Raw genomic sequence first — 22,372 nt, 5'->3', positions numbered from 1 at the left:
CTGCCTCTTTTATTTATTCTACCGGTAATGGAGCTTTGCTTTCCCCCAAGGACTCATGTATTTTTTAGCAGTGTTTTAAAGGGCTTTTCCTCTCTAACATTTCACATGTTGCATAGGTTAACCAGAGTCAAAAGAGATTATACCACTGAACTGCATGGACGCCTCTGGCCTCACAGCCCCGATGCAGGCCAAAAACTGGAGGGACCAGAGGAAGGACTTTAGCCCTCTCTCGACTGTACCAAATACAGACATACACAGCTAAATTCTGAAAGTGAAGTTAAACTTGTGCTTGTTTTTCCTCCATAAAAAGGAGTTGAGAGCCTTTCTGGAGAATGTAGCTGCTCCTATAAATAATGTGTGCTGTGTGCTTATATATTCTATGAGTGAAGGCCCATGTCCTCCTGGCTAACCACTTTATTCTCAGCACCTAGCAACAGTGCCTGGCACATAGAAGGCACTGAGGAGATACTTGTTGAACAAAGGAACGAATGGAGGAGTGAATAAATGAATTGGTAGCGAATATTTATAGCATGGATCTTAGTACTAGGCAATAAATGAAACTACCCTGGATGTATTCAGACAGCTGTCTACAGGCCTTTCACACAATCTAAGGTTTTTATTCACATAACAAATACTTATGAGACACTTAGTAAGACTGTGATGAGGGATCTAAAACAGACAAATATAAACAAGACTCTATCTTTGACCCTAACGCACCAAAGCAACAGCACGTACAGCCGCTTTAAACAGGTGCAAGGGAGGAGAACAACACGGGTTAGAGATGACATGGGCCAAAGTCAACACAATCACTGACACTCAACCTCCAAAAAGCTGACCCAACAAGATATCATCCTGAGATTTTGGTGCCTTTTTACTGCACCCTCATCCTCCACTCAGGTGAGCGTGATCTGGTCCAGATTCAAGCTCAAGACAATTTTAATAAATAAGAAAATGATTCTTAAAATAACAAAGTCAAAAAATACAATTATTTTATTTAAGATAGTTTTATGTTTCCTTGAAATCTCTACCTTATTGTGAAGCAAAAGTTCATTTTCCTTTTTAAATTACAGTTTTATTTAATTGCTTAAGTCCTAGAAAAATGATGCAAATGGTCCCATAAAGGCACTGTTTTTTATTTATTTATTTATTTATTTTTATGTTAAGGAAGATTCGCCCTGAGCTAACATCTGTTGCCAGTCTTCCTCTATTTTGTACGTGGGTTGCCACAGCTGACAAGTGGTGTAGGTATGCACCCAGGATTCAAACCCGTGAACCCAGGCCACCAAAGCAGACCACACTGAACTTAACCACTAGGCCACGGGGCCGGCCCAAGGTGTTGCTTTTTAAATGTAGATGAAACACCATGCTAACAGAGAGGACAACTGTGACAGATAAAGGCACATGTTCCAGTGCACTAAATAAATTCCTCATAGCTAGAGCTCCGCAATGCTTAACGAGGGGAGACTGCCACTGTAAATATCCAGTTGTATGGGAATCTTTCTTAGTTGTTGGGTCTCTTGAAAATTCCGTAAGGGGAATTTCATCATTTAATGTTAACAATCATTGTACGTCTGCTACTCATGTAATCACTATACACACTGAAATGGAGGAAGCCTCAAACCTGCCCTTAGCCAAAGTCAAAGATTTTCTATGAACAACCAAAGAAACCAGTAATTAGAATTGATAGTAGGAAAAAAAAAAAACTATCAAGAAACTACTTTTAGAAATTTATACTAAGAAAATAAACAGATAAATGTTTACGATGTATATACTCAAGGATGTTCGTCACAGCATTATTTATAAAGGTGATAGATTGCAACAACATGAATATCCAGTAACAGTGGATTGGTTAAATAAATTATTAACTATCCTAACAAAGGAAAATCTTAACAGCCATTAAAAAGGGATGATGGAGATCTACATATGTTGTTACTAGAAAAACATTCACAATGTACTGTTGAATTCATTATATTTTTGTTTTACACACACATGCAGATGCATTGAATGGTCTGGAAGAAGATATACTATTAAAAAAGAGACAACAGGTCCAAAATGGAGTCACTTGTGCTAAGCTCACATCATGAAACCGAGACAATATCTAACTTAATTACACTGTCAAATCTCTCCCAGGAGTGGAATCTTAAACCAGTCAATCTGGAATTACCTGCTCAGCACCAGTGGGGTAATCTGCCTGACAGACTCCTGCCGTCCACCAAAGGAAGGTGACTTTGCCTGAAACAATCCACCCTTTGCTAACAACGTCTTGTCCCACCACCTTTCTGCCTATAAAAGCCCTTCATTTTGTATAGCTCTTTGAATCTCCTTTCTGTTTGCTAGATGGGATGCTGCCCCAAATAATGAATCAGTGAATAAAGCAAATAAGATCTTTAAAATTTACTCAGTTGAATTTTGGTTTTTTACAGATTCAGTGGCAGCTTCAGGACCAGAAGGAAAACTTCTGATGGCTTTGGGGACAACGAGAAACACAGGTGTGGTACCCACAAACCCTTGTGAGTTCTCTTTCTTGCCATTTCCCAGGGCCGTGGGTAAGTTCCTCTCAGTTCTTAGCTCTGCTCTCCTTGAGTGGAGTCCCCAATCTAACTGGCTTTCCGCAGTTCCCCATTTATTTGGAATCTCTCACCAGATTCCACATTGGGAACTGCTGGTGGTTACCAGCCAGAGTTGGACTGGGTCCAACTTAAAAACTAGAGGGGATCCAGGGTCGGACTGGGTCTGAGTTAAGCTGGACTGGGGCCAATGTGAGGCCTCAGGTGAATAAAATTTTGTTTGACTTGTTCCGTGTAAGTAAAGGCTACTGCTAATGGGAATTTCAGAAGCCAAAAAAAAAAAAAAGCTGCAAAATTGGTGGGCATGGGCCAAGCACTGAAAAGTTGTTAGCGCACTCGCCACCTAACTCTAAGACTCGCATGTCAGGATACGTTGCTCACGGAATGGGTTAAATTGACACTAGGTCACCCGCCAATCTCAAGAAAATTTCCAGGCAATGAGGTACACTTAAAACATCACACAATGCCCAACCCCTTGGCACATCCCCCTTAGGTAGCAGTTTGACTCCAAAAGACCCAAAGACTTAGCTGAAAAAAAAAAAAAGAATCCTTAAATTCCAAAAAGTTGAGCACGCCACCTTCCAGCACACCTGCTTATTTTATGTCTAAGAAGTATAGGCCCAGAGCCATAAATATGTACAAAAATGGTGAAATCTTACTAAAGTTTATGTCCTGAGAACTTGGCTTAGTAACTGTCAGGTTGGGGGCCCCAAAATATGGCCGCACAGAAATGCGGGTTAAACTCCATTTTTGGCTAGGATCCTACCAAACTGCTGCCAGCCCTCACGGGAATTGCCACCTAGAATTACAGTGGCCATTATGAGGAACATTCCGATCAGGTAAGATCATTTAAGAAGTGCACTTGAAAGCAAGGGTTCCAAAAATCAAATAAACAGATTGAGACACCTATTTTAACTGGCATGCAGAAGCCTCCAAAAGGTTTCAAAATTCCAACATAGCTTCATTGAAAGATTCATTGAAAAAGGCTAATGAAAAATTAAAGATATAAGAGGTACCTAAAACAAAAGACTATAAGACTGACATAACTCCTACTGTCCTCTATCCTCCTTTATTTGAGTACTCACTCCAGTAATCCTCTGTCTGAATTGCCTTTTCACTCTGAAGAGACAATTAAATAGTTACCTTTTAAAATGAGACCACCCAAGGCTACAGGCCATCCTCTTCAGGTATATTTCACTCCTTGGTCAAAGGCCAAGCTAACGGCCACAGCTAGAGAATTTCCTAAATGCAAGGAGGATCCTCAAAAGTTTTTGTAAATGGATTATCTCCTGAGATTAGGGGACTGATAAAAAGGCAGAAAATAGGATGGCAGGCCACCAGTCTGACTAAACTCCTGACCATAGCTGAGCACTTTGAAGGGACTTTGGAACAAGAGCATAAACAAAGTCTGACAAATTAGTGACCTGACAGATACCCCCATATCTACCCTCCAAGGAGGGCTCCCATGGGCCCCTCCTGGGGTTGAGGGGGTTCTGAGGGATTTTCCAGTAAACTGCAACATTATTCCCTTAAATAGCCAAGTGAAACTAAAATTAAAATTAATGGAAAATCTTGCCAAATTTTGGTAGATACCAGAGCTACACTCTCTTACTTTAAGCCCTACTCAGAGCCTACAGATGAGATCCTGGGAAAAATGGCAGAAGCCAGCTAAGGGTGAGAATTCTTATCAGAGTCAGCTCTCCCAGATCTCTGTCTGTAGTACCCCAGTAGAGAGAGAAATATAAAATATCTTTTGCACCCTCTTTGGGGATGCCTCTTGAGTCCAAGGGGTTGCTCAATACTGCCAAAAATATTTACTGTTAGCCATGGCTGAAAACTGACAAGATATTTAAAAGGTTTTTTTAAGTAGCTCTGTGATCGGAAGTTGGCCAAATTGAGGGCTGATATTCACAGCCTGGTAGGAACTATTTTTTTAGGCCTTCCCTCCCAAGATAAAATGAATCTTTGTATCCAGAGGAAAAGAAAACTTTCTGAAGGCTTTGTAGAAAGATTTATAAAAATATTCCAGACAAAGCTCTAAATCTGGAACATGGGAATCTTTTGATTTTCATCTTGGTTGAAGATCTTCTCCCCCCATATAAAGAGGCGGACTAGGGATAGTGTGGTTGGATGGGCAGATCAGCCCCTTGATATCATTTAGGCTGTAACCCAATTCTTTGAGGAATTAAAAACAACTGTCCATATCTTATAAATCTTTGCAAAACCAGAAATGCAACTCTGGAACCAATTCTTCTGACCAATCCCAAAACGTTGCCTATTTATCTCAAAATTCTATCCTTTTGACCAATCCCAAAACCTTGCTTATTTATCTCAAAAGGTTTGTGAGTACTGTAAAAATTCTGGCCTTAGGAAACAAAAGTGCTTCTTGGAGGAATCTGCATTCTTTCCCTGTGCCTTCGAGATGTAAATGTGCTACCTCCTCTTCTCCAGGAACTCTTATCCGGGCCATCTCTTTGAAATACAAAGTTCAAGGAGATAATTCTTACCAGAAGATACACAAAAGGGGGACAGGTTACTTAGAATTTGGACAAATGAAAAATCTTGAGTGTCTTCTCCACAAATATTAGTAAAAAACTTTAGCCATCTGAGCCGGTAACCTTAATTGATTTCATCTGCCAGAAACACAGGTTGGATCCAACTTCTTTTATAACTAGTGAGTTTTGTATTGTTGTGCCTGATTCTCGGCTAAAATTTTGAAAGGAAAGCTGTGAGGTCTCTGCATCCAGTCTGTGTGTTTACATGTTTCTATAAATGTATGTTGTAAATGTGAGGTTTTTTTAACCTCCAAATGGTATTGCCAAAATTAATTTGTAAAAGAGCTTTATTTAATTGGCTTTAAGAAAACTAAGTGCTTATATGAATTAAGTATTCCTAAAATTATCAGAAATATAATAGAAACTAACCCAAACACTTTTCAGACTCACATGATCTAGGAAAATATTCAGTATTAAGTTTAAGTTTGGTGGTTTAATTAAAATAGACACATTTTTAGAGTTATCAACACTGAATATAATGCAGACATATAACTTTTATTCTACCTGGGTTTATCAGTCAAATAAGTTCATGTTATCTCTGTTACAAAATTTGTCTGCAAGGAAAATAACTTAATACAATGAAATTTTCATAAGCAATCTAAACATGATTATTAAAAACAAGTGAATTAAATAGATGCAAGTGAGATAAAAGTTTTTAGGCAAACTTTTTAAACAGTTTCCCCAAATCTTTTTTGGTAACCTGAAACCTTAAAGTTTTGCTAAGTTAAATTAAATGATGGATAGTTATTAAGCATCTAGATCATTTCCAAATAAGATAAAATACTAAAACATTACTGAATATAGGTTTATCTACTTTTTGGCTTTTTATTACAGAGAAACTAAAGCTATTTGGGTCTGTTAGTACACGTCTTGTTCCACATTAAAAAATTGCATTATAAAAAAGGTATGTTTCTGTGGTTACCAGGGGGAAGGGAGTTGGGGGGTGGGCACAAGGGGTGAAGGGACACATTTATACGGTGACTGACAAAAAATAATGTACAACTAAAAGTTCACAATGTTATAAACTATTATGACATCAATAAAAGAAAAAAATTAAAAAATTAAAATAAAAAAATTAAAAAAGGTATGTTTCTAAAAATTATGAAACATATTTATAAACTGTGAAGGCACAGATGCTAATGTAAAAGACCATTCACAATTGTTTACTTCTTTATTTTCACTAGAAATGAAAATTTTTAAGGGTTAAAAATTCTAACATATGTAATTAAAGCCACTAGAAATAATAAGGAAAACATCTCTGTATGCAAGAAAAGTAAGATGTGTGTTTTTAGGAAAAGAAGGAATGAGGATTGGAGATATGTTTTTGTTGAGAGAAAAGAAAGTAGTTTTGTCCTAAAGTGAGGCTGGCTATTTCAGAATAGGAAAGAGGAAAAACAAAGCACAAAATTTGAATGTAAAAAAGAAAGTTGTAGAAGATTTATGAAAAAAAAATCTTGGGAAAAGAATTCTATACATGGGCAAGCTGACTAAGACTAAAATGAATCTGGGCTGGGCCCGTGGCTTAGCGGTTAAGTGCGTGTGCTCCACTGCTGGCGGCCCGGGTTCGGATCCCGGGTGCGCACAGACACACCGCTTGTCCGGCCATGCTGAGGCCGCGTCCCACATACAGCAACTAGAAGGATGTGCAGCTATGACATACAACTATCTACTGGGGCTTTGGGGAAAAAAATTAATTAATTAAAATTATAAAAAAAAAAGACTAAAATGAATCTATTTGAGTAAAAAAAATGAGTTTTGATATCAAAAGCAAGTTAGTGCAACATCAGAATTTGGTTTTCTCTCTGTTAAAAGGACAAAGTTTTCTTGGACTATTGGTGTGCTCCTGATAAGAGATCATGAAAGGTTTTTCTTTACTTTTAAAGTAGTCTGCCTAGAGACAAAGATTCTACATTTTATCAAAATAATTTCCTGTGTTGTCTTTAGCAGATCTTTGATTACTTAAGAGAACTGAGTCTTCCCTATTAAAAGAGCTAAGGTGTTTTTTTTACAAGTATTTAACTTTCTGTATTTGCCTGCAAAGTCTTTAATTGTCACTCAGGTTAAATGGATAACTAAGTATTATTTCTGAGTGACCTATGATCCTATTTGACCGACAGTTTTAAAACCTTTTGATATTTTTGACAAACTTCCCCAAAATCAAATTCTAAATAAAGTCTTTTTGATCTTGAAATAATTTGGGGATCTTCCAGAGGGCCTCTGGAACATCTCAAAAGATTTGTTCTCTCTCCTTATAAAAAGAGAATATTAAACTAATTAGTTTTATTTGCTATGTTAAATTATGTGGGAAGCATGGTCAAATAAGAAGTAATACTAAGCCTTCTTTATATTGTATTTGTAAGGTATATGTTATAAGTGTTTCAGAAATTGTGTGAAATTCCTGGAAATGTGATATGTTCTGGTATAATGTTATCAGTCATAATTCCAGTTATCTTAAAATGTTGTATGTCACAGAAATAACCAAATTTCCTTGTCAATTCCATTACAATGGACTCTCATCAGATCTTTAACCATGAACATTTTTAAGTTTTTTGTCATTTACAGACAGTTATTGTTTTACTCTGATGTTTTTGCAAAAGTGAGACTCAAGGAAAGGAATCTCCCAAGAACTCTTGATTACTGACATTGTTGCCAAATTACAAGGTGTTGAAACCTGGGTGCATATTTCACAACTAAAGAAGGCTCCACATGAGATCTGGTCCTGTGCAAACACTGGAGACCTCAAAACCAATTTGACCTGGTAGAAAAGTAGCTGACATCGAGGTAGACTCCTTCCTCTCAAGATGTCGGATCAAGAACGTTTCTTTCCATTTTTTCCTTCCCTCTCCGACCACCCTTTTCCTAATTCTTACACTATGAAGGTCTTTAGGATACTTCTGTCCACCGTTTGCCTTGCTCTGGCCTGGAAAGATAACGCCCATCGTTCACATATCTCAGGCCATTGCAAAGGTGGGTAATCCAACCTCCAAATGACTATTGGATTTGCCATGATGCTGGTGACCCTATAATTCTTCCCATGACAAAATTCTCCCTAATTTCCAATGCCTCAGTTTCTCTGGAACAAACTCACACCCCTCTGTATTGTGCCAGGCTCCCTAACCCTGGGGGTCCATTTCCCTGTTTCTAGTTAACAACCCTAAACCTTGGCAATGTTGCGTCCAGGCTCTGCACAAAGAAAGGGACACAAGGCAAGGGTAACCAAAATAAACTGCCTGTGTGGTCTACAGACCGTTAAATTTTACTGGCCTCATGGCTGTCACCTTTCCAGCCCAGAGCCACAGACTCAAACGAGAATTACCAGGAGGCATTCATGATTCAAAATTAGCTCCCTTCAGCAGATTCCTACTTCCCTGGCTAGGAGTAAGTACAAACGAGGCTACGATCAGGAATTTCTCCTTAACTCTTGAAAGTATTATGGAATCCACTGCTAAAGCAATAGCTACACAGCAAAAATCCTTAGACTCTCTGGCGAAAGTTGTTCTTGATAATAGGATAGCCCTTGATTGTCTCTTAGCTGAACCAAGAGGTGTATGTGCTGGGGCCAACACCTGGATTGCTGCACCTGGATTAACACTTCTAAGGAAGTTGAAACTCAGCTACATAAGATTACTAAATAAGCCACTTGGCTTAAGACAGTGACTCCTTCAAAGGAGTCTTTCTTTGATTTATTTGATTTTGATTGGTTTGGGTCTTGGGGACCATGTCTCCAAGGTGCACTCCAGACATCGAGAATTATCCTGCTTATAACAGTCACAGTAGTCTCCCTGGCACTGTATTCTCTCAAAAGTTTTAAAAACATGTTTGCAGCCACTAACCACAAACCACGAAGACAAGAGCATCAGAAAAGAAAAGAAGAGAATGACCAACTTAGAAAATGTGAACCTGAAGTCATGACTTGCGAATATCACAGAGATTCAGCAAAAAACATCATGATCTGTGAATATCACACAGAGGATCGATGAAAACTGCAAGAACTCTGAAGCGGTAGCTGGGAGTGGCACTAATGCCTTAAATGTTGACCACATCTCTCGGTTAACCTGAGAGTCTGATCAAGAGGAGGGAATTGTTAAAAAAAGAGACAATAGGCCCAAAATGGAGTCACTTGTGCTAAGCTCACATCACCAAACTGAGACTTAATATCTAACTTAATTACAGTTTCAACCTTTCCCAGGAGTGGAATCTTAAACCAGTCAATCTGGAATTACCTAGTCAGCACCTGTGAGGTAATCTGCCAGATAGACCCCTGCTGTCCACCAAATGAAGGTGACTTTGCCTGAAACAATCCACCTTTTGTCCTGCCCCCTTTCTACCTATAAAAGTCTTTCATTTTATACAACTCTTTGGAGCTCCTTTCTATTTGCTAGGTGAGATGCTGCCCGATTCATGAACTGTTGAATAAAGCTAATAAGGTCTTTAAAATTCACTCAGTTGAATTTTGTTTTTTAACAATACCAAAATATTAGCAATTTTTGTCTCTAGGTGATTAAACATCAGTCACTTTTACAAATGAAAATAGTACTGCTTTCATCATTTAAATGCCAACTTTGAGGGCTGGCCCGGTGCCGTAGCGATTGAGTTCGTGTGCTCAGCTTCAGCAGCCCGGGGTTTGCCGGTTCAGATCCTGGGTGCAGACCTACTTACCGCTCATCCAGCCAGGCTGAGGCGGTGTCCCACATACGGCAACTAGAAGGATGTACAACTATGACATACAACTATCCACTGGGGCTTTGGAGAGAAAAAAGGAAAAAAGGAGGAAGACTGGCAATAGATGTTGGCTCAGGGCCAACCTTCCTCAAAAAATAAATAAATAAAAATAAATAAATAAATGCCATCTTTGAGAAAGTAGAACTCTAAAGTGGCTTTTTCCCATGTTCAGTGTTTACCAAATATATACAAAGAAACAACAAAAAAAAATCTCACACACAAATTTCAATATCTCTTTTAAGGATCCTTTTGAAGAAAGTAATTTGTTCCAATATGGTAACTTTTTAAAAAAAACTCACGGTAAATAATTTTTTTTTCCAAAATGAAAATCATAAAGTTATTTTATCTCAAGCTTGGAAGTTAAAAATTATTTAATTAGGGGGCTGGCCTGGTGGCATAGCAGTTAGGTTCGCACACTCCACTTCAGCGGCCCAGGGTTCACAGGTTCAGATCCCGGGTATGGACCTACAGACCATGCTGTGGTGACATCCCATACAAAGTAGAGGAACATGGGCATGGATGTTAGCCCAGGGCCAATCTTCCTCAGCAAAAAAGAGGAGGACTGGCAGCAGATGTTAGCTCAGGGCTAATCTTCCTCAAAAAGAAAAAAAATTGTTTAATTATATGAGAAAACATCAAAGATACAACATTGAGTGAATAAAGGACATAAAAGTAAATATACAAAATACACACAATTTAGTAATATGAATATATGCAAACAAATATGCACAAAAACAATCCACTGTTCACAATGAGTATTTCTGAGGAATGGGATTATGAATGGTTTTTTTCTCTTTTTTACTACATTTTAAGTTTTTCTACAGTAAGTATCTATTACTTCCAAAGTCAGATAAATAATAAACACATAAATTTTTTAAATAAGCATGGGCGACAAAAAATCATGTATATATTTGTTGTATCAATAATTGAAACAAGCACTTTGTTCACAAAAAGCCCCTTCTCATTACCCTCACTTGGAAATCTCTGGTAGTGTACTCGGTTACTTAAGCCCTGAATAATGGAGAATGCGTAGCTCTGAATTCATTTCAGCTTTCTCCTGGCACCTAATTAAAGGAGTGACACAGCTCCTATGGTCTTGGCTGCTTTCCCCTCACACAATGCCATAGCTAGAAGACAGTCCAACAGAAGGGAAGAAAATCAATCGCTTCAAAACTCAGCATAATTACCTGAAACAGACAAACCACAACCCTTGGAACACCACATTACTCAATTCCTTACTGACTTAACTAACGACACTAGACTAGACTGTAAATTTTATAAAATCAGGAACCATGTCTCACTTTCATCACTGTACCCTAGCATCTAACTGGCACGTAACAGGCATTTAGTAACTATGGATGGATAAATGAATGAATAGGTGATTTATGGCTGGGCTGGGCTCTGTGCCTTAAAATTTTGCTGGCCATTTTATAGTGTCCTTATACTAACACTATGGAAGAAAAAGGTGTGTCATAAGGTCACATTTCATTGTCATATATTCCGTTACTGAAGGTACAAGTGATAGGCATAGGATGCGTCCCGAGAAACAGCTTTTCTCGTCATCATGTCTTAATAATTAGCAATTATTCAGCACCTAATCCTCTCAAGGTAAGTTCTGCCACCCACAGCTAAGGCTTGGGAAAGCCAAGCAAATTTTTCAAGGTGAAAAGTTAATAAAAGACAGAACCAGGATCAAAATCTGATTCTCTGGGGCCCAAAGTCCAGACTCTTTCTAGGTGGGAACAAGCATCCTGTCATCTCACCAACCAGGTGAGGATGGCTATGGATTCTACACTAATTATCTCACTTAATTATCATCATAAACCTATGCAGTAGGTTAGTATATTATACCATTTTTCAGATGACAAAAAAAAGGAACAGAGAGGCTGAGAAGCTTGTCCAAGGTCACACAGCTCCCAATAGAGCCAAAATAGAATGAAAAGCTACAGAGTATTGTATTTTACTAGAAATCTATCAACTCCGTCATAAGGAATTGCATTAATGATACATAGCCAACGTCACTTCCAAGATGATTCATAACTTTGTCAAAAGACAAAACTGGCTATACTCTACACTAACATATACCATTATTCAATTGATCCAACTAGCTTCCTAAACACTCCTCTCCAAAATGAAAACTAATAGGCTCCAAAGTTGCAAAAAACCATCCCTTTTTGCAAGGCTGAGGACAAAAGTACAAAGGTATCTAAATATTTAAAAGTTATAATCAAATCAACAAACTGATAAAAAATATGTTCCATCCTCCTATCCTTTTCCCTAGACAAATACACCTGTACAACAACCTGAAATGCCACATTCAAATTTAGGCTTCTCAAACTCCAGGAAGTTTGGCACTAGAACATGGTGACACAGAGAGAGCCCCCGCCATGTGCACATGTGAACCCCACAGTCCCACATCCAAGTCCCTTCCACAGCTTCTCCCTCCCGCAAGGAGCTGTTCCTTGGCCATCCCTTGGGCCTAGGAGTGCACACAGCAGTGGGGCAAGCCACCCTCAGGATGAGAGATGGGGGAACGCCCCACACAAGCAGGCAGGCTGTGGAAGCGGGCTTGGGTCATTCGGGCAGGGAATTGCAGCTTCTACAAAGGCCTCATTGATGCCTTGCCCCATTGAGAAGGGGTAAGACCAGAGTGAGGCCCCCCTAAAAGATAGGACATAGAGCATGGGCTCCTCTTATCAGGGTCTAAGGGGGGCACTGATGAGAACCTGAGCCAGCTCTCACACCAGCTTTCGACAGAGACAGCTGCTTATAGTAAATTTCCTAAAACACATCCCCTCGCCCTACCCTTCCCTAACCAAGAGCTGGCCATCTATCAAAGCACAATTCATTGACTCCTCTTCCAGCAGTCAAAGCATTTATAGGCTAGCTTCCAAATTTGGCTTTTAATTACATAATATCTTCTGGGTTTTTTAAATCCTGTAGACTGGGTTGGTTTTGTTTCTCTAAAGCAGTGGTTCTCCATCAGGGGGCAGTTTTGCCCCCCCAGGAGACATTTTGCTAAGTCTGGAGACATATCTGCTTGTTTCATTTAGTGGACAGAGACCATGGATGTTGCTCAACATTCTACAATGTACAGGACAGCCCTCCACAACAAAGACTTATCTGGCCCAGAATGTTAGTAGTGCTGAGACCAGGAAACTCTGCTCTAGAGTAAGAACTCTTTGAGATAGAGAGGATGCCATTTACTCCTCTGATCCCCACATGGCCAAGCAGAGCGCTGGACTTCATTAAATATTTGTTTACTGATTGACTGAAAGATGTGATCCCACATCTTTCCATCTTTTTTGTTTTTTTAGAGAGAAACCTGTTTGGGGGGGGGGGAGTTTGCAGAGAAGGATTCGCCCTGAGCTAACATCTGTTGCCAATCTTTCTCTTTTTTGTTTTTTTTTTCTTCTCCCCAAAGCCCAAGTGCTTGGTTGTATATCCTAGTTGTAAGTCCTTCTAGTTCTTCTATGTGAGCTGCTGCCACAGCATGGCAACTGACAGACGGGTGGCGTGGTTCCACGACCAGGAAACAAACCCAGGCCACTGAGGCAGAGAGTGTGGAACTTTAACCACTAGATCGTCAGGGCTGGCCCTGCACATCTTTCTAAAATGTTCATTCACACAGTAACTCAACAAAAATTAGTGTCCCAGGCACTGTCCTCAGCTCTGGGAATGCAAATACGAATCAGTCAGCAGAATAGGCAGACAAATAAACTTGTACTTTTAATATAGCATGAAAAACGCACCTGTCACTACCAAATATTTGTATATTTATCTCTTTATTATGTCTCCCCTCATTAGCCTATAAATCTCAAGAAAGTAAGAATTTTGTTAAGTTCACTATTACAGTTCCAGCATCTTCTATGGTAATAGTGGTAGACATATAGTAGCAGATATTTTGCATAAATGAAAGAAATGCAATAATATGCACAAGGTATAAAAAAAATCAGAGAGAGGAGGAAGGAAGGAGTAAGGAGTAAGCGAAGCTGCCTTGAGGAGAGTTAACACGGATTAAGCACTAATTGTACGCCGGAAACAGTTCTAAGCATTTTCAATACATTATCTATTCTAACGCTCACAACAATCCTACAAGAAGCCACATTTTACAGATGAGGAAATGGACAATGAAGGCTGACTTGCTGAAGAACACAGAAAATGGTGGAATCAGGATTTGAGCACAGCTAACTTTGGAACCTTTGCTCTTAACCACTATACGCACTGTCCAGGAATGAATAAGAATTGGCCAGGTAAAGGGTGGCAGATGTGGCCTTGAAGGAAATCATTCCAGGCAGAGGGAATGCATAAGCAAAACCAACACAGCCTGACTTATTTCAGGAACTATAACTCTTACCAATATTACTAGAGCATAAGGAGGAACACTGATAAAAGGTAATGCTGGAGAAGTAATCATGGCCAGATTATAAGAGATATATACAGCAATACTTCATTTATCCAAGACTATCAGGAAAAGAGCATAAGGCTTAAAATCAAATACTCCTGGGTTAGAAAGCCAACCCTATCATTTTGTTAATGGATCTCTCTGAGCCTCCATTTCTTCATCTGTAAAATGAAGAACATACAAGTCTCTACTTGATAAAGTTGCTATGAGGACAAAAGGTAACATATATAATAAGCACTAAGAGCCCGGCCTGGTACATTTTATGTGTCCAATAAATGTTAATGATTTATTTTGCTATTGTGGTTATTACTAATGAAGTTTTTTCACGTGTCAATCCGTAACATAATTGAAGCTGATTTTCTCAAGCACCAAAACTCATTAAACCATCTTTTTCCTAAACTACTTTTTTGTGTGTGTGTGAGGAAGATCAGCCCTGAGCTAACATCCAATGCCAATCTTCCCCTTTTTGCTGAAGAAGATTGGCCCTGAGCTAACATCCGTGCCCATCTTCCTCTACTTTATATGGGACGGCGCCACAGCATGGCCCGATAAGCGGTGCATCAGTGCACGCCTGGGATCCGAACCTGCGAACCCCGGGCCCTTGAAGCAGAGCGCTCGCACTTGATCGCTGCACCACGGGGCCTGCCCCCTCCTAAACTACTTTTAAAGTGAATTCCATATATCTCCAATTTAACAAACATAAAACTTACACCCCACATATACAGACAGCTGCACCTACATCTCATCCCTGTCACCCGCAGCGCCCTTCCGTGGCCACCAGGGCAGCTGTGGAAATACCTGAAGCTTCTGGTATCCACAGATTCAAAAATAGGGATAGAAAAGAAGCCATATTAAGCTAGAACTGCTTAGAGTAGTGTTCCGTTCAGAATTTGGGAAAAGAAAGATGAACACACCTGCTTAGAGTAATGGTTACCACCCAGTGAGTAGACAGGATTTTCAAAGTACTTTGGCCAAACACAAACTCTATCCTCAAATTCACCAGTAATAGTGATGTGCCATCTCTGCTGACAGCTGACACACAGCCAGTGGCCGTGGATACCTGGTGTTGGTTCATTTCTCACGAGCCACACCTTAAGCCCATGCACAGACTGTGACCTGGCTTCCACCTACCTCCCAATCCGCCTTTCTACTATGTTCTCCATGGGAGGCTTTTTAATTTTCCATACAGGAAGGACACCAGGCATCTTCCACATCTCTTTGCCTTGGCCTTTGCTGTTCTCTCTGCCTGGAACATGCCCTCACCTCTTACTATTACCCCATCTCACCATCCTTCAAGGCTAAGTATAAACACCCTCTCTCTGATTTCCCTCCTCCTCGCAGAATTAAATGCCATGTTCTGTGAACTTCCCGAGCACTTCGTTTGCGTTTCTACTGCTATAAGGACCACATGTTAAACAGAGGTATGTGGCGAGCATCCTTGTAGGTGCTTTCTGTATGCTATCATGTACTTTTCACTACCAACTTGCAAGAAATTTTTCCAAACCCCATTTTACAAATGAGGAAACTGAAGGTCTGGGAGTTGAACTGACCAATGACCACACGACTAGAAATGGATACCACCAGAACTGCAACCATATTCTGACAGCTCCCCAATCCACGCATTTTTCACTCTGCTCTGTTTCACTATGCCTCTCTTTGATGGCCCAATTTCCAACTGGTTAATTATATACATATACGCCTGTCCCATGGGATTACAGCAAATCTCTTGATGTCAGGAACTAGGCCATGTTCACCTTTATAAATGTGGATAATAACGTATCCACTTATACAAGGTTCTTAGGAGAATTAAATGAGACAATACATTTAAAGCACTTAGCATAATGCCAGGCAGATAATAAGTACCTCATAATTTGTTGGTTTTGTTATTTTTGTTGTTGTTACCATGTCAGGTGCAAAGAATAAAGCCTTGCACATAAATTCTGAGCTGAAGTTTATTTCTGAGAAGCAAATTAAATAGGTAAAGACCTGATGAAACAGACAAATGCCATTCTGGTTTGGCATTTCCCCACACTACTTGACTACTCAAACAGAAGCAGCAAGCGCTGCACAGAAACTTTCTTAAGTTTCTATGACAGGGTTAGTTGCCTTTCTATCGGCATGTGGTTGTTAGGAAAACTTTCTATTTAGTTCAAAACTCTTGCAGCTTTGTTACTTTCTTGCTGCCCTCTCCTATGCAATTTGTCAAGGTTCCCCTCTGAGAAGTCAGTACTTAAGTTCTGAGCCAGGAGAAGAAGAAAATCACAAAAGTAAATGGAAACGCAGAGGACAAAATGTAATCTGAAATTCTGGTGCTTATAAACATAGTGAAACACTTTCTTTTGTCTTCATAGCCTTTAACAGCACTTTGTCAGTCGCCCTGTAGTAGGAGGTAAGCTGTCTCAGAGGAAGCAATCTGTCCATCCTGTTCACTGCTATCCCCAGGGCCTAACTCATATCTGGTACATAGTAGTCACTCACTAAATACTGGTGGATTGACTGACGGCAATTATTGATATGTATGTATATATGAATATACATATATAGTTATGCATATACATGACATCATTCCATGGTTTATGAATAAAGGCACATATATCCCCACACATAAGTGCATATTGTATATTCATGTATATATATTTGTATTTGTGCAGAAGATATTTCAGACTGGAAAATACAGATACCTGTTTGCCAAAGTTGTGTCTTCTTAACATAATAAAGGCCTCTGGCTGACCTGTCAAATGTCACCAAACATATATGACTACCCATAAACTAACAATCCAGATGTTAAAAAACAATGGATTTTATTAAACATGCTGAGTAAAAATTTTTTTTGACTTAACAAACCACGATACTTTTACTATCTTTTAAAACTCCTCATCCCTGTTTACTAACTTAAGTATACGGAGGTAGAGGGGCACGCCACAAGATAGGGACCAATAATGTTTCTCCGCAAATTTAGCAGGTGAAATGTTCCAAATTCTTATGGTCTGGCCAGATGTTCTTATCCAAGTTGTAATATATACAGAAAACTGTAATTTATAACAATTATAACATCATTGACTAAGTAAACATGCCACCAGACACTTGGCATCAGTTTTTTTATTTAAATCTTATACCAACCCTGCAAGGTAGATACTATTATCCTCGTTTATAAACAACAAAACTCAGACTCAAAGAGAGAGCGTAACTTGCCAAAGATACTCTGCTGTTTATCTAGTCATGGCACAGCCAGTCTAAAAATCCAGGATTCTACTCTGAAGTCCAAACTCTTTTCAATAAGCATGGTGCCTCTTACACGGTTTTATAGGGACTAACTTTAAGGGATAGGTGTTTAGGTGGTTTTTACAGCGTATGGATTTTAATAAGTAATTCTCCGCACACAGAGACTAGACCAAATGACAGCGAAACACACTGAAGATTACTCCAGGCTACAGACAGCAAGGGGCAAATGTGTCTCAGAAACGATCAGCCTGTCTTTCCGAGAATATGAAGCGTTTTCCACTTGATTATGTCCTCCAAAAGAAATCTATTCTGTAACACAGCTTCATTATTCCTCTTCTTACACAAAAAAATGGACTCTTTCATTGCAAACCAATGGGAAGTTCTTCACTCATTTCCTTATATCACTTGAAATGAAAGTACCTTCTGTCTTTAGAGAAAAGAATTGCTGGATGCTATGCCTTTTGGGTGCATTTGAGTCCAACAATCAAGACCGTGAAGGTGAGAGAAAATTAGCCCTTCTACACGTTTAAGGAGAGCGGGGTTACTTTTTAACTTAATGATAGCAGAATTCTAAAAAAGAGAGAGAAGGAAAGTCTTCCCTCCCAGTTTAGAGAATTCAGCTGCCTTCCCCTGAAAGAAATGGTTATTATCTTTGACCTTCTTTCCAGGAGCAGGCCTGAGATGGAGAGGAAAACCATATGTTTTAAAAGTTTTTAAAAATTTATAGATGTTTCTGAACATTTGTAACTAACGGGAGCGAAAAATGTTTAAGCTGGCTCTCACCCCCCCATATACTGCCTAGAAAGATCCTATGCAGAGCGAAGGAAAGCACTCCCCACCCAGACCACTTCAGTCACAGGAAGGACCCACTGCAGCATCTTCAGCCCTAGGGACTGAAGGCGAAAGGGACATCAATGGAAGCACTGGTGTGTCCCCTGAACACGCCCAGGGAAGCTGAGAGGAAGGGGAGCTCTCCTTTCCCTCCAATCTACACACAACACCTGCTGCCAAGAACTTATATTTAGACACTTAAACTGAAATTCACAGAAAGGAGGGGAAACCACAACCTCTAAGTAATCCTCAGGGTTCTGATATCCAACCTGGTTTTAGTTTTTTGTTTGTTTTCTGATTTCAAGTCCCTACCTAAAGCACATCTCCCATCCTTCAGAAGGCATCCACAGTCTAAGCCAAGAAAAAGAGCTGGGAGCTTGAGAGCTTGATGTGATGAAAATTCCAGCTCTGACACCTCAAAGGTACATGACCTTGGGGAAGTAACTCATCCTTCCGAAGACAGTCCGTGGTTGGAAAGATGGGGATAATATCTGTTATGAGACTCAAAGTTGTTGAGATTTCAACATAAAATCACACAGTAGCCAGATCTTAGTAGGGCATCAGTAAGTGTCCTATGTTTGTTATGGGCATACTACACAAAGCAACCGGATCCTGGCTGCGTGTCCATGTTTTCACTGCCCAAGATATGCCCATCACTCCCCTCATTAGTGATTTATGTTACCAACCATTCGCCTAACCTGAGGAAGAGGCCTCGGACCTGCTTCTAGTTCTCTATAGCTTCAAATGTCTGCAGAGCCCAAGACAAATTCTCATTAAGTGCAAGGGACAAAGTTAGCCTGGGTTCTCCTTCCCACTGGTTATCGGCAAATCGTTGACTACAACTCAAGCTTGGAGAGAAATGCCTACAGGCTTTACATGGGCAAAGCAGGTGTCTGCACATCTCTTGGGGAAACGGGGTGAGGAAGGGCCCCTGACTAGTCTCCAGGTAGGGAATGGAAAAGAAAGGGAGTAGGACAAGAAAGACTGGATGAAAAGGATGCCTCTGCGAGGCGGTCCTCGCCGGGGCCCCTGTCCTCGACGCAGTGGGAGGAAAGGACAGGAGCGGGAAGGAGCCGCGAGGGCAGGAGTACCTGAAGACTCTGGCCGCCGTCTGGTTCCTCCTCCACGCCGTGCCCTGTTGCAGCACCCCCTGCACGATCTCCTTCTCGTTGGGCAGCCGGTAGACGGGGAAGATGTAGAGCCAACAGAGGACCACGACGCAGAGGGCACTGGCTCCCACCGGCAGCCGGGTCCGCGGGAACTTCCACGCCAGTACTGCCATGGCCCCTCTGGACGTGTGGCGCCGGGCCCGCCCGCAGGGGCTCATTGCAGCCCCGGGGTCCCGGGGGCGAGGGCCAGAGCCTCAGCACAACGCTCGGCGAAGTAGCAGCGGAAAGTCCCCCCACCGCCGGCCCCCCATGCACACACACCTTTCGATTTCTTGTTTGCACCCGCACGCACACTTCTTCGGCCCCCACGGCCCCAAAGGTCAGAGCAAGGATTTTTTTTGAATGCAACTTTTTCAAGGATTTCTTTCTAGGGGAAGTGGCCGGGGGGGCAAGTCACGAGCTATGGCCATGGTCGCTTCCCCTGCAGAAGGCGGGCGCTGGGGTCTCCGAGAGTGCGGAGAGCGGCGGCGGCGAGTCGCTCCCTCCGGTTCTGCAGCATCACGGTCGCCCTCGGCCTGGGTCCGGGGAGATGCTCGGCTCCCTCCTGGACATTTGGTCGGCGGCGTCCCCTTCTGAGAGATGCTCCTGCGCCCTTCGCCGCCTCTCCCCGCCTCGCGCGCCGCTGCGCCGCCAGGCACCCCCCAGACGCGCTCTCCGCGCCGCGCCAAGTCCTTGGAAATTTCCACGGCGGCCCGGGACCGCTATCCTGCCCCGGGCTTCTCCGTCTCGCCTGCCAAGACCCTCGCTCCCCACTCCTCCCGGAGAAGAAAAGAACTCGCTCTCATCAGTTAATTCAGCGGCGCGCCGCAGCCTTCCGCTGCGTCCCGGACTTCGCAGACACACGCCCGGGGATTGGTGGAAACCAAGGTCTCCCCTCCCTCCCCCACCCGCAAAATTGCCTCCTTCGACCCGTTCAGAGCGGCGACGCTCGCTTGGAGCGCGCGCCCCTCTCTCCCGCCCTTGTTCTTTGGAGAGAGAGGCAAACAATAAAAAATACCTAACCCTCCCCCCCCCAAATATATATATATATATATATATATATATATATATATATATATATATATAAATTCCTGAGTGTGGTGGAGGCAGGCTGATAACCTGACCCCTGGACACCCAGCCAGCGTGCCGGGACTGTCACCTTGCCGCTGTCACCCTCTTCTGTAACTGGTTGGTTATTAACGCGCAGCGAGGCGCGAGGAGGCCGGCGGAGATTTACTCCTCGCTGGGCCCCCTCCCCATTACCCGGTCCCGGAGCTGCGGCTCCTGCCGACACCCGTGCGCGCGCGCGTACACACACAGACACACACTCCGACGCTCACGGGCCCGCGCGCGCGCGCACGAGGCGGTGCGTGCACACCGGGGTCCTCCGCCTCGCCTCCGCCCTGCAGGGAGAGGCGCTACTGCATCCAGATGTGCCGGCAGCTGGTGCCCCAGCACGCTGACTTCGGGACGAGACAATGCTTTGGAGGAGCGTTCGCCTCCCCCGCCTTTTACAGTAAAAGGCCGTTTGTTCTTGGACGTCTTTCTAGCTCCGCGGACTAGCTGATCGCACCCCCGACCTTGAAAAAGCTCCACCCGGCTAGACCCGCGGAGCCGAGGGACCCGCTGTTAGCCATTCATGCTTGCCTTGGCGGCAGACGCACAGCTCGGGTACCTCCTAGCGGTTGCCTATTCCGTTTGCTTCAGCATCTCGTCAAGCATAAAGTGTGCAAGGACAAAGAAGAAACCCGGCAGCCTGCTAACCGGGTCGGCTTAGTCATCACGAAACAAAAAGCTAAGGCCGTGGCTGCATTTGCTCAGCGGTCCAGGCTGCAGCACCCAGAGCAACCTACCCTGACTGCTCCGTGGCCTGGTGTCTTTCCCGAGCATCTTTCTCCATTGAAAAGTAGAACTTGAGAAGTTGATAGAAAGTTGTTTAAAAAAAGCGACCACCGTGGTCTCATTCTTCCCACACTACTGTGCTCTCTTCGGAGAATGACCCGCTGCCCTCCACTGGCATGCATGCCTCAGAATCTCCCCTACTTAGGTAAATCAGTAGACACGGGGAACCGTGAAACCCGAAGTTACATCTTTGCCCAGTGGAGCCTAATAAAGATTCTTTGAAATGAAGATCGTCCGAAGTCCTGCAAAGTAACCAACCCGCCGTCTTCTGTTCTGGAAAGGGGGGAGGAGGGAGGCAACGTTTCCCATAGTTGCCCCAGCTGTGGATAAATCATTTGTCACCTTTGTTCTTATAATTTAATTAAAACACAAACCATGCCAATTTCTCTTTCCTTCCTCAAATCCAAGGGATACTTGTGGCGTAAATAACAAATAAATAAGCCAACAACCAAAAATAAGACATATTGCAGTTAAGAAGGGGCTGTGTAAATGTTTCCACATTTAACATCATAAAAATGCAGCAAAGTCATGCCTTAAATCGAGAGACTTCTGTGATGCAACGTGCTGTTTTTCCTTCTTCTAAAAACTAAGCTTCTCTTACCCTTGTTGACTCTTGCGCACCCTACAATCCAGCCTCTTTTCCTGCTTTCCCTTATCGTGAACTCGGAATCTAGTCAGGCCATTGCCCTCCCCCTTCCAAGTCACACAGGCATGATTTTGGTCTCTGTGTTTTGGGGTCTCTGTTGTTCTTCCACGGGATGTCCGTTTTCTCCCTCCATACAAATCCAATGCGTCATTCAAGACCAACCCACGTGGCTGGGAATTTCTCCCTCATGTGTTCCCAGACCAGCTAAAAAACAGGCTTCCTGGGGTAGGAACTCAAATGTTTGTGGTTTCTGTTCCCATTCCTACTCTGAATGTCTGTAGGATTTGCTGGCTCCAAAAGATGGTTAAACACGCAGACGTGTTGTTTTGTGTTGCCAGCATTTTTCATATGTAACTCTATCTCAGCGACTGGGC

General features: G+C 42.1%; 1 protein-coding gene across 1 annotated transcript in view; it reads right to left on the bottom strand.

Moving 5' to 3' along the window:
- ST8SIA1 (ST8 alpha-N-acetyl-neuraminide alpha-2,8-sialyltransferase 1) overlaps positions 1 to 20,278 on the bottom strand; it is a 153,820-nt gene extending 133,542 nt beyond the window's left edge. Inside the window, exon 1 of the mRNA XM_058558662.1 lies at positions 19,394 to 20,278. Coding sequence (XP_058414645.1) covers positions 19,394 to 19,629 — 236 coding nt within the window. The 5' untranslated portion in view covers positions 19,630 to 20,278. The remainder of the gene's footprint in view (positions 1 to 19,393) is intronic.
- Positions 20,279 to 22,372: the final 2,094 nt, after the last annotated feature.

The sequence above is a fragment of the Diceros bicornis genome, chromosome 17 (genome assembly GCF_020826845.1).
Source record: "Diceros bicornis minor isolate mBicDic1 chromosome 17, mDicBic1.mat.cur, whole genome shotgun sequence".
Lineage (NCBI taxonomy): Eukaryota > Metazoa > Chordata > Mammalia > Perissodactyla > Rhinocerotidae > Diceros > Diceros bicornis.
The sequence above is the reverse complement of the archived record's forward strand: the minus strand, read 5'-3'. Positions and strand labels throughout refer to the sequence as shown.